This window comes from Eucalyptus grandis, chromosome 2 (genome assembly GCF_016545825.1).
Source record: "Eucalyptus grandis isolate ANBG69807.140 chromosome 2, ASM1654582v1, whole genome shotgun sequence".
NCBI lineage: Eukaryota > Viridiplantae > Streptophyta > Magnoliopsida > Myrtales > Myrtaceae > Eucalyptus > Eucalyptus grandis.
Window position 1 is genome coordinate 33,532,190 of NC_052613.1, and position 11,644 is coordinate 33,543,833.

General features: G+C 39.1%; 2 protein-coding genes across 2 annotated transcripts; both read right to left on the bottom strand.

Moving 5' to 3' along the window:
• Positions 1–1,667: 1,667 nt before the first annotated feature.
• Positions 1,668–6,382, bottom strand: LOC120286431. Its single transcript, XM_039307899.1, has 4 exons — positions 5,680–6,382; positions 3,331–4,096; positions 2,332–3,078; positions 1,668–2,193 (listed from the first exon to the last, which is right to left on the bottom strand). Exons 2-4 carry the CDS (start codon positions 3,523–3,525, stop codon positions 1,711–1,713), a joined length of 1,425 nt encoding a protein of 474 aa, XP_039163833.1. The 5' UTR covers positions 3,526–4,096; positions 5,680–6,382; the 3' UTR covers positions 1,668–1,710.
• Positions 6,383–7,504: 1,122 nt separating this feature from the next.
• Positions 7,505–11,644, bottom strand: LOC104435018 (disease resistance protein RPS2). The gene is made up of 2 exons (XM_039307008.1): positions 9,560–11,644; positions 7,505–7,849 (listed from the first exon to the last, which is right to left on the bottom strand). The coding sequence occupies exons 1-2, from the start codon at positions 11,642–11,644 to the stop codon at positions 7,505–7,507; spliced, it is 2,430 nt and encodes an 809-aa protein (XP_039162942.1).

The following is an 11,644-nucleotide window of genomic DNA, read 5'->3' on the forward strand; positions in this document are numbered from 1 at the left end:
TGCGGAAAGAAGAAATCACTTGCACTCATCCTTACTCCTTCGTCTTTACCTGCTATAATTTCCTCCACCCCACAAGATTGTACTACAAGTCTTTCAAGCTTGGTTATACTTTTTGCCACTGAGCTTGGAAGTCCACTCCACACATGCTTTAGTTTTGGAAGTCGCTCCAAATATAGTTCTCTCAATTGAGAAGTACTTGGGGAATGAGCTCTACTCATATTTAACTCTTGGATATGAAATATCACTTCTAAAGAACCACAATCGGTCACAGTTAACTCCTCTAGATTTTGGAATCTTGTAAGGATAGTGTCAGATGAAAATATGGATGAAAGTTTCTCACAATACTCTACTATCAGTGTCTTGAGTTTGTTGAAGGCATTTGAAGCAAACTCATCTGTCCATATCTTCTCCACATTATTCATGTGTGAGATGCACATTGACTCCATGCTAGGGAACGCAATCTGTTATTTTCCATCATAATTCATTAGAGTTGACCCTCTAGCCTCTTCCATAAAGAGAGAACTTCATTTTCAAGAATAAAGAAATCACATGATAAATATTATTGATAGAATAGAAAGACAAGAAAACAAGATAATTCTTTTAAACAAACGCCACCTCTTGAAATCCATTTGTCACATTTTTTTTTCTAAAGTAGAAGCATAATTCTTTCTAATGCGTATCACGCATTATGTTTTGAGCAGTAGAATAACCCATACCCTCCTTAGTTAGGCATCATATATTTCCCATAAACCTCCAATCTAGGCTAACTTAGATTTCACTCATTCCAGCACACACCATGCACAATAGCGAATATACTCTGCCATTTTTTTGAACCATTTAGAAAATGTAGCCAGCATTTTTTTTCCCATCAACTTTTATGATTCTGAACCTACCCTGCTATGCACTTTCATTCTATACCTTTAATTTCTAACATATGTGTCGTATAGTAGTTAAATGACACCGTCATTGAATTATAGATTCCATGTCACTGCAATTAAGATATTTGCATATAATATATGTAGCAGCAAATTCTCTTGCCATGCATAGCAATTATTGGTTCTTGTGGAGCCACGAATACAGAGTTGCTGAACAACAAAGCTCCTCTTCACTAATTTGAACCCAAAAAGAAAATTATTAAGTTAATTACATGCAGTTTAAGTCATAATCTTTGTAATTCATGTCAGGGATAATGACAGAAGGAATCCATGTAGGACAGAAAATATGATAAAAATTGCATATTTTGAATCTACAAAAAAACAGATGGACTTAACAAGTCTCCAAATGCGTAAGGAGTGTGAATATTACAACTTGAAGGATTATAAAAAAAAAAAAGACTTAAATGAAGTACTGGACAAGTTTTGGGACTCATCGTGTCATTATCCCTCGATCTTACATTAAATAAGATTTAATTTTGAGCCACCCTCTTTAGCATAGTAGAGACTCTAAATTAGTTAAGGAGCTTGGCCTCTCAGCAATATTTGTACTTCAGTTACGGTGTTATGAAGCGTTTACATTAGTCTAACTATTAAAATCAATCAAAATATATAATTTTTTGAAACTAGGATAAGTTTAGATATGTGTTAATATGTTTATATCAGAGAAGTTTCTCATTAGATAAATTCTATAATTTCTAAAAGAATACAATGACTGAGCATAAATCACCCCACATTGTCTAGCTTAAACCATCGGGGACAAGAATTCTAGATGTCATTAAAAAAAACGAGTGCAAACCTTTTCGACTTGCAAAAGCGATTGCGCTGTTGGAATGTTGCCCCCCAGTTTTCTATAGCTTGTATCTCCTAATATCACCTTCACAGCTTTACAATCTTCAATACTTAACTGTTTCAGCGAGGGCCATTCTGAAATATGCTTCTCATGGCAGAAACTTCTGAGTTTTGGCATGTTGTGAATATATAGAGTGACAAGTTGAGGAATTACAATTTTGTCGGCTGCTTCTTCAGGTTTCTCCTCTTCTCTGCCAACAATGTACTCCATCTCTCCACAACCACCTATACCGAGATATTGGAGATGTCCCAGACTTTTGGCCATAGACATTATAAAAAGGTTTCTCAGACACGGGCAATCCTCAACTCTTATAGAAGTTAGGTTGTGAAAGAAAATGGACTCACTCTCCCATAATTCTCTCGATTCAATTCTTGTTAGGCGTAGCTCTTCTAAATTGGGAAGTATGACCTACAGAAACATCATCTGGCTAAATTCACAATGAATGATATAGAAGTAAAGTTGCTTACGAATCCGGAGCATCATAAAGAAGAAACAAAATCACATGAGTAGCGATACTGCTGAGAGAAAGGAAAGAGAGAGGAAAACCTTCTTGTCAAATAAACAATATGGAGCTTTGTCAAAACCAACAGTTCGCTCATTCATCTCCTTACTTGTTGCTGGCGGTCTCAATATAAATGCCTTGAGTTCAGTGCATTCCACAATTGAGAGATTTCGTAGGGAGGGAAACTCATATGCACCACTTCCTGAGCTGAAACTAGTCAAGCTCTTAAGAGAACAAAGCTTCAATGTACATAAATGAGAGAACTTCACTGCCTTCAACTTTTGCGCTTCACCTTCTTCCATTGCAATTATTTGCTGCATGTTAATGCAACGAGAAACATCTAGCTTCTCAAGTTTATCTAGAGTTCTCGCTGTATCCTTTGTGAAGAGATATCTCAAATCGTCGCAACAGCGCAAGCTAACATCAGTCAGACTAGGAAGACTGAACGTTGCTTTGGTGCTGCTTGTCACAATCACATTCAACCTTGGCAAGTGCCACAACTTCACTTCTTTTAGGCCTAAGAAGGTCAGACATTTTAGCCTTTCCTTAGTATTGATAGAGACATGTTCCATTAATGCTTCCAAAGAAGTACACTCGACCACCTCAATCATTTTTAGGCTTTGGAGCCTCACTATTAAAGTTAATGGAAAAATATGAGACAGATTTTCACAATCTCTGACCGAGATGGATGCTAGTTTGCAGAATGATTCTTCAGGGATTTCGTTGTGCCATATTCTCCTCAACCCGCGCAATGACAGGAGCGTCAACTCTTCCAAGCTTGGAAAATGAACCTGCATTACAGGATGATATGTTAGTTCCTTGACTTTGAACTCCTAAAAGTCCTGATTTGGATGCTCTAATGAGTTAGTATATTCTCATCAAGTTGATTACCCAAGACTATCTAATTGCATGAAAAAACAACATATGCGTGGAGGAGCAAGAGGCTGTATAGTACATGCTGACTGGCAGAGTTTTCCACTGGTATACCGAGAATAATTTCTACGATAAACAAAAAATAGAAAGTTCCAGAGATGTCTACTCACATTTTGATTGAAGAAGACAGGCAAGGACAAGCCAAAGTTGGTACAACCAAATGCTTGTTGTAAACTTGTATCAGTTGTCATTGACTGTTGCTTTCCTTCTAATGAAGAAAAAGTCATCATTTTGGGGCATCCAGATATTCTCAGTCTTGTTAAGGATGGAAAGTGAATATAGTACTTTCCATTAGAGAATATCATTGAGACTTGGTAATTCCTCAAGAGACAAGGAGGTTAATAGAGGGAACACTAAAGCGTCCGTGGTTGTAGCTTTCTCCGATTCTTCTTCTTGCTCCATAATTTCCTCAATGAGTTTAAATCTCACTACTTCTATTTCTTTCATTTGCCCAAGTGCTTTAGCCATGGAAGAAGAAAAAAGAAACCTCAGGTTCCCACAGTTTTGCACTTTCAGTGCTCTTAAGTTTCGGAAACACAATGCTCTCCTTGGATTCTTGTTCCATATGTGTCCCAAACTTGGTAAGTCACTCAAGGTTAATTTGGTCAATCGTGATAGAATCTCAACATTTCCATTGATTGTCAATCCTTCAAGGTCAAATACTTCTCGTATTAGCTGACATCTCTCAATGGTTATGGTTTCCAAATTCCGTAACTTTATTAGCAAACTTGAGGGGATGATGCTCAAGAGAAACATGCAATCCTCTACTTTTAGAAATTTTAGATTGCTCACATTTGATAAAAATTGAGAGTTCCATATCTCTTTCAATTTGGGCAGTTCAAATAGTGTCAAGGACTCCAACCATGGCAATGAAACCTTAAGAAGCCAAGAAAATAACGTTACGAAGGCATATGCATCATTCTTTTTTTAGCTGGGAGGGGTAAATAACCCCACATAATCTCATTACAATGCGTGCAACTATAAATTATGAACGAGCGTTGTGTGTGTATGTCATATAATAGATTTAAAGATAATGGAAGAAAAAGCAGAAGAGTGATTTTTTTTATCTCTAACTTATTCTCTCTTTATAATTTCAAAACTTTACATTTACTTGTCATTTAACCTATATGTATTCAGACTTCATGACATATATATAATAATAAGAGAGACTTTAGATCCCTGAATTACTGGTGTTATTGAATTCACCCTCACATTTTGTGCTTTCTGCCTAAATTTTACAATTCATGTTGTATATAATTTCTAACCAATAGCTTTAAATTGAATTGACAAATAGCTCAAAAACTATATTTTCAATTGATTTGCATGTGCAATTTGAGTCTGGAATTTTTTTTTTCTCAAAGTATTTGAAGAAAAAATCTCTCATCAAAAGATTGAAAGTAAACAAGGTCAAAAAAGAAAAAAAAGAAAAAAGAAAAAATAAGGGGTTCCTCATTATAAGATCCATGAACTAATGAATTAGTCACGACAGCACCCATGGGGGCATCGTAGTCAATTTCATCAAGGAGTTTAATTTACCTATATAAGGACCTAAGATACTCTTTCTCATTCTAAGAAAGTTCATCTATGTGGAAAGCTTAGTCATCTAGCCAAGAAAAAGAATATATCCATGAATGTATGTGTTCACATATATAATTTTGCCATTAAGAAATGATAAATGTTTAGACTACTTAAAACATCTATATATAGTATGGTGCTTATTTAACTATGTTGATAACATTAACACAAGTAAAGCACGATGTAATTAACTAATATATAATTCTTTTTCATGTGATCATATATCACATAGCAATTCCAATTTGAAAAATTAAATTTTTATTTGTCTTAATTGTCCTAGAAAGCAGAATCTCAAAGACAGATTATTTATCACATTAGTACTCATAATTTAGACGCACATATCAAAAGTGAATTGAGGGAATTCTAAAGTCAATGCTTCAATGTGTTTATAAATGAAATATCTATATAATCACATTTGAATAAAATCAATACTTGTTAACACAAAATAATAAAAGATCCAAATGTTATTACTTTTTTTTCTTTTTTGTGGTTTGGTTGATGAATGCATATTAATTTGTAAAGTTACACAAAACTTCTATAAATTATACCTCCAAAGTAAATATTTAAACAAGTCTAACCTTTGAATTTGACCCCAAAAAAAAAAAAAAAAGCCTTTGAAAGGTGAGGAAATTGAAAAAGGCTATAGAAGTCGCCAACTACATTCGTGTTATTTTATTTGTCTTCCCCCAGATTTCATTAACGAGGGTATCACTAATTGAGTAATGAGTTAACCCATGCTTTAACCAAGTATATTTCTGTGACCGACAGATTTAATTGAAGGTGATGTCCATATTTATGATCACAAATCTAATCGAAGAAGGTTTCCCCAATTAGGAGAGTACCCCATGTAGAAACATGACCCTTCTATAAAGCATGAAATTTACCTGGTGCGCATCAAAAAATACGATTGAATGATCCACAGTTTCATGGAAGTTCGCCATCTTTGGCAAGTTGCATAATGTCAGCCTACGCAAATTGCATGAATTCACTGTGGGATCATCATTTATTTCAATTTTGTCTTCATCTGCCTCGGCATCCGCAACAATTAGCTGCATTAAGTGGCATCTGCTTATTTCAATCTCTTCGAGTTGCAAGAATATCCTCGTCATGGGAAATGTAAACAAATGTTTGATTTCACTACAATTGTCCAATTTCACAATCTTTAATTTGCTTAAGGATTCTGAGGCGAGACAGCCTCGACAAATCTTTTCCAGTTTGTTCAAATTCTCGAGAAACAACGATTCCAATTTCGTAAATGCAGTGCACTGGACATTCTCTGTTGAGTGAACAATATATTGAACTGATGGGCTATTTTGAACGTGAAGATACTTCAATTCTTGGAAACCTTTGACGCACAAATCGTGAATTGTATCGTTGCCACCTTGCAATCCATCCAAGTGGAGATCTTGTGTTATCCTCAAACATCTCTGCACCCAATTTTCAAGAAGATTGCCTGAATCTAGCTTGAGCTTTAAAGTTTTGGATTCTTTGTATTCACCTGACCAATCCCAAACATCCCCAATTTGGATTTTATACTTGTTCAATTTCCCAAATGGCGGGTCTCTTGAGAGATTAGCAGAATGAGGAATGGCGATGTGTGACATCCTGAAATTCGAGTCCTCTGAGGAATGAATGGATGTGAATTTCGTCAATGCATTGTTGGTTGATCTCACTCGGAATGATCACTCCCGAGATACCGACCTTGAGGGGAAAGGCTATTGAGGACAGAACTCGTACGACTAAAGGACTCGACTGGGAAAACGACTTGACCGTGAGATTTACGTGAGGACGATCCTCAGTAGATAGGCAGCCCGATTCTAAGGACGACTAAAAGTCGATTCGCGGACAGAACATAATGGAACGACGGGTGATTCCGTTTACCGTTATCGAATCCACGAATGACCCTATGTCGATCCTCAGTAATCGTGTACTTTGAAATAAGAATCTATCCCCCGTAATTTCATGCAGTCAAGGACGTCCATGCGTCGAGATGTCTTGAATGTGATTTGATACGAGTCGGTCACGCGTGAATCCTCAAAGCCACCCGTCAGTCTGAGTTGTTACCAAAATGGCATTTGGCGAAATTGACATGGCAAGAGAACTTATGATTGGACTTCGAATTATTGGGAATGTCCGGGACGGACTTTGGATGAAGCTACTTCAGACAGTCGACAGAGCCTGTTAAGCCGAGCAATTGGAAAAAAAGGGATTTTCGAACCGAGGAAGCAAGCCCGCAAGGTCGTGGGCTGGGTCAAGCCAGTGTGGGCCCTAGGCCCAAAGTTGGACAGCCACCAAATGGGCCTAAGTCAAGCAAGTGAGCCCATTGGGCCAAACCAACTATTTCTCTTTCAAAGCCCATGGTCCAACTTTGAGTCCAATCAAGCCCAACCAATTTTCAAGCCCACTCATATTCATGGCCAAGCCCATTTCTTAGGCCCATCCACCAATTTCAGCTCAAGGTCAGAATGGTAATTGTGCAATGTGAAATGACCAAAATACCCCTAGTTGTAGGGAGAAAAAGGCTAAAGAAGAGAGAGAAGATGATGTCACCATGCATGGGAACTTGAAGCAGCCATTTAATGGCCTTAATGAGGAGTACTTTCAGCCCTCACTTCATTCTCTCTCTCCCCCATTCGGCCTCCAAACCGGACGAGCTCCTATCTTCCTCGTTTTCCCTCTCCTTCAGTTTCTGCTCCAGCTGACCCTTCGTCAAAGAATCGAGTCAAAAGTGGTCTTCCCGGATGAATCAGCCAACGATCCACCTATCACCGTGACCGGGAGAGACAGACCGTTCCAACGAGCCCAATTTCGTCCCGAACGGAGCCGCCGGCCGGCCTGGGAGCCGCCGGGAAGGAACCAGTCGCCGGTCCGTCGGTCCGCCTGCAGCCTGCACTGTTTCGCGTTTTCGGCCATTTTTCTCCCATTCGGGTCCTTCCTCCGCCCATCCCAACCTCCAGCAAGACCCCAAGACCCCGGGAGCCACCGGTTGCCAACCACCCGCTTGCCGGAGCTCCGATCGGCCCGTTTTCGCCATTGAAGCTGCTGGTTTCTTCTCTGCAGTTCAGCCAAGATCAGAAGCAGAAGACAGCAAGGTTTTGGAGACTTTGTGGCCCGTTTTCAAGCCCTTCCCGGCCTCCGTTGGTGTCGCCGCTTTGGGGTTTATCGACCGCCTTGGTGTCGTGGTCGCCGTGAACTCACCGGCGCGCAAAACCGGTGAGTTTATCCTCTAATTCTTGCTTAGTGAGTTAATGACGCTTAAGGAGTGTTTAGATTAGTCTAATTAGGTTTATGTGATTAAATTAGATTATTTTAATGTAAATTAGATTAGTTGTATGATTAGTTTAATGGGTGTTTAATTAGGGCTAATTGTATGATTAAATTAGTGTAATCTTGTTTAAGCCATAATTAATTATTTTCAATTAATTAATTATTTCGAATTTATAAATATTATTTTATTAAATTATATTATTAGAATATAATATTTATTTATTAAATTTTCGGAATTAAATTTAATTATTTAATAATTTCGAAAATTATGCCTGGGATGGCCTGGTCGTTAGAATTTCGCGATCGCAAAGGTGCGGTCGGTTTGTGTTAATTGTATGTTTAAATTGAGAAATTGAGTGATTGATGATTATGGTTAATAATTCCAAAAGTGTGGAATTGAGTGATATTGATGAAGTTTTGGTATTTAACTTGAAAATACCCGGTGTTGGCTTTTAGCACCGTAATTGGTTTGTATGACCAGTTTGAATCGATTGGATTGATTGATTGATTGAATTGAGGTATGAGTTGGTTTATTATTGAATTATCAGCTTTGGCGAGCAATTGGTTTATATATGTATCATCTTGTGTAAGCATCATTGTCAGCTTGTGTGAGCACTATATGTCAGCTTGTGAGAGCAATGATCATTTATCAGCTTGTGAGAGCAATGATCGTTTATCAGCTTGTGAGAGCAACGATCCATATATTAGCTTGTGCGAGCTATCATCTATGTATATATCAGCTTGTGCGAGCTATCATCTATGTATATATCGGCTTGTGCGAGCTACCATCTATATCGCTTGTGAGAGCATTGCATCCATTTCAGCTTGTGCGAGCCATAATTGTATTGATGGATGAATAGATGGTATGGTTTAATAGATGATATGAATTGATAGATGTGTGGATCGTATGATATCAATTGGATTGACTGAATTGATAGACCGATGGGCATGTCGGTAGTTTCAGCTTGTCTGCGAGTATTGTTGAATATGAATTGTACGACGTGCGGGAAAGGGGCGAGGCGAGGTAAGCCCTCTATCCTATTTGTGTGGCTAGAGCGCCCGAGGCGTATTTTCTTCCTAATTGAGTTTTAGAGGTAGGACTCGCCGAGACATAGTCTCATCCCGGTTGTGGGATAATATTTCAGGTCCCTAGATGACGGTCGTGGAGGACCGGAAGTCCTGGAGTTCAGAAGGTGGAGTCTGAAGAATCGGCGAACGTGTCTGACAAGTTGGTCATAGGACAGTTCCCTTTTTGTTAAGCCGGTCTATTTTGTAGTCAATCCATTGTTGTATATAAACCTATGTGTTTATAAGAAAGCTTGTTTGGTTGTGATTGATTGCCTGCTTTTCTATCCCAAGTTAGATGTTGTCAGGGGATTTGTTTCGCTTCCGCATGTGCAATAGAAAAATGAATGGGTCAGCGACATGTCCTGGGAAGTCGCATTTGTATCGACCAGAGTGGGATGTTCGCGTGCTCGGAGGATCGGGGCGTGACACGATGTATAAAGTGCTCAACTTTTTCATACTCTTCAACTCAGCCAGGCTGGCGTTGCTTTGCGATGGTTCATCCTCGGCCTCCCACTGATCAAAACCGTCTTCCATGTATAGTTCTTCTAAATTAACCAAGCTTCCAAGCACGCCACGTTCGATAACTTTAAGCCTGGCGCACTCTCTCAAGTCCAAAAATCTTAATTCTGTTAGTCCACCTATTTCTGGGGGCAACCGAGCGATTGTAGAGTCTAGGAAACTTAGGAACTGTAATCCTTTCAGCTTTCCAAGAACAGTCACATCATCCAAATGGCAGAAATCCAGGGATAGCGACTTGAGGTTTTCAAGGAACTCAATCGATGAAGGTAGAGAGGTTAAAGATAAGCCAGTCAAGTCCAAGACTTGGAGCTTCTTCATAGATTCAAAAAATGAATCATGAATTTTGAGAGAGGGGTTGTCTTCGAATAACAGAAGCATCCTCAAGTTTGGGCAGTCTAATTTTTTAGGGAGCTCATCAATGCCAACATAAGGGAAGGATATCGCGGTGCATTTTTTAAGCTCATTCTCGGACCATTCTTTAAACCCGTAATCCTTCCTCCCGACCAAGGCAATCCATTTCATGTCCATAAATTCATCATGCATAGAGCTGGCCACGTCAACAAATATGTCATGCATTTTGAACCGTTCCATATCATCACTTTCCAGTAACAACAAAGAGTCTTGCAGGGTATGTAGATCCTCAATCAACCTATCTCTAGCTTTTTGGATGGTGTTGCTGCATTTTTTAAATAAACCCAAACCCATGCAGTACACAAGCGAATCCCTTGTGGAAATTCTCCCAGAGGTTAGTGCACAAACCAGGAACAATGATCTAATCCTTTCATCTTTTAAGTCATTGTAACTAAGCTTCACAAGTGATTTGACATCTGATAGGTCTATATTGGTCGAAGCATTCCTCCACGCAGCCAAATCTTTGTGCTTCAATCCTTTTGCCAACGGAACAATCAAAAGTGGCAAGCCTCCGCAATTCCTTACCACTCCATCTACCCAAGTTTCAAACTCAGGATCGTTAACTCTTTCCCCCAATGTCCTTTCAAAGAGTCTTCGGGCTTCTTCATGCTTTAACTCATCGAGTCGGAATTCTTGATCAGAGCCCATGGCAATACGCAAAACATCTCGATTTCTAGATGTTAACAATAACTTGCAGCCTCTTACTTTATTATCATCTCCACAAGGGATTCCAATTTCCTTCAACTCTAACTTCTCCCATAGATCATCCAAAATGATGAGAACATTTTTCTTAGAATCACTCCCTAACGCCTCACGCAAACGGTATGCTCTCCCACGAACAGTTTTCTCATTCATCAGGTGTAGGCCCAATACGTCGGTGATTTCTTTTTGGATCCTTTTTAGATTGGGATTGCGTGATACATTTGCCATGGCAACCACATCAAATAGATTCTCTTCTTTCACTCGCCTTTCGACATCCTCCAAAAGTTTGGACTTGCCAACCCCTCCTGATCCATAAACCCCAATCACACGCACCCTGTCATCAGCTATAGCCTTCATTATATCCTCTATGATTAAAGCCCTCGACTTCAGGCCATCTTCTTTCTTTTCAACAGGTCTTGCAGTGGAAGTGGTGTCATTGGCAAATCCTATCGGAGTATTCTCATAGTAGACCTTCTGGAAGTTACTATTTCTGCTTTTCTCATTGAGTCCATGAATTACTTTAGTTATCTTCTTCACCTTCTTGCCAATTGGATGGCGCACCACGGGGTTGGGAAGCCACCCACAGAAGCAAGCACTTTTTACACTTTCGCCATGTTCTAACAGGTTTTCTGCTTCCCTAGCCTCCTTTTTCACACTCTCCAGCCAATCCTCAACATCAGTTTGAATAGGTTTTCTGTTACAACCGGCTTCATCAACAACGTGCTGTACCCTTTGCCTTGCAGTCTCCAACTCCTTAACTTCATTTTTGAGATCTTTGACGTAACTCTTGTAGAACAGCACGTACCCAAATTGGCGGCCAATGGGAGCAATCAGATACTCACCAAGTTTTGATGCAATGCCGATTACAAAATCTTCGACCAT

What these genes read in the sequence shown, in the direction of transcription:
- LOC120286431 (XM_039307899.1), bottom strand. Translation starts at nt 3,525, where the DNA reads ATGATATTCTCTAATGGAAAGTACTATATTCACTTTCCATCCTTAACA. An exon ending in CTGTCTTCTTCAATCAAAAT is followed by an intron (nt 3,079 to 3,330) that starts GTGAGTAGACAT and finishes CCTGTAATGCAG; the next exon opens with GTTCATTTTCCAAGCTTGGA. An exon ending in ATTGTTTATTTGACAAGAAG is followed by an intron (nt 2,194 to 2,331) that starts GTTTTCCTCTCT and finishes ATGTTTCTGTAG; the next exon opens with GTCATACTTCCCAATTTAGA.
- LOC104435018 (XM_039307008.1), bottom strand. Translation starts at nt 11,644, where the DNA reads ATGGTCGAAGATTTTGTAATCGGCATTGCATCAAAACTTGGTGAGTAT. An exon ending in AGTTGAGCACTTTATACATC is followed by an intron (nt 7,850 to 9,559) that starts GTGTCACGCCCC and finishes GCTGAACTGCAG; the next exon opens with AGAAGAAACCAGCAGCTTCA.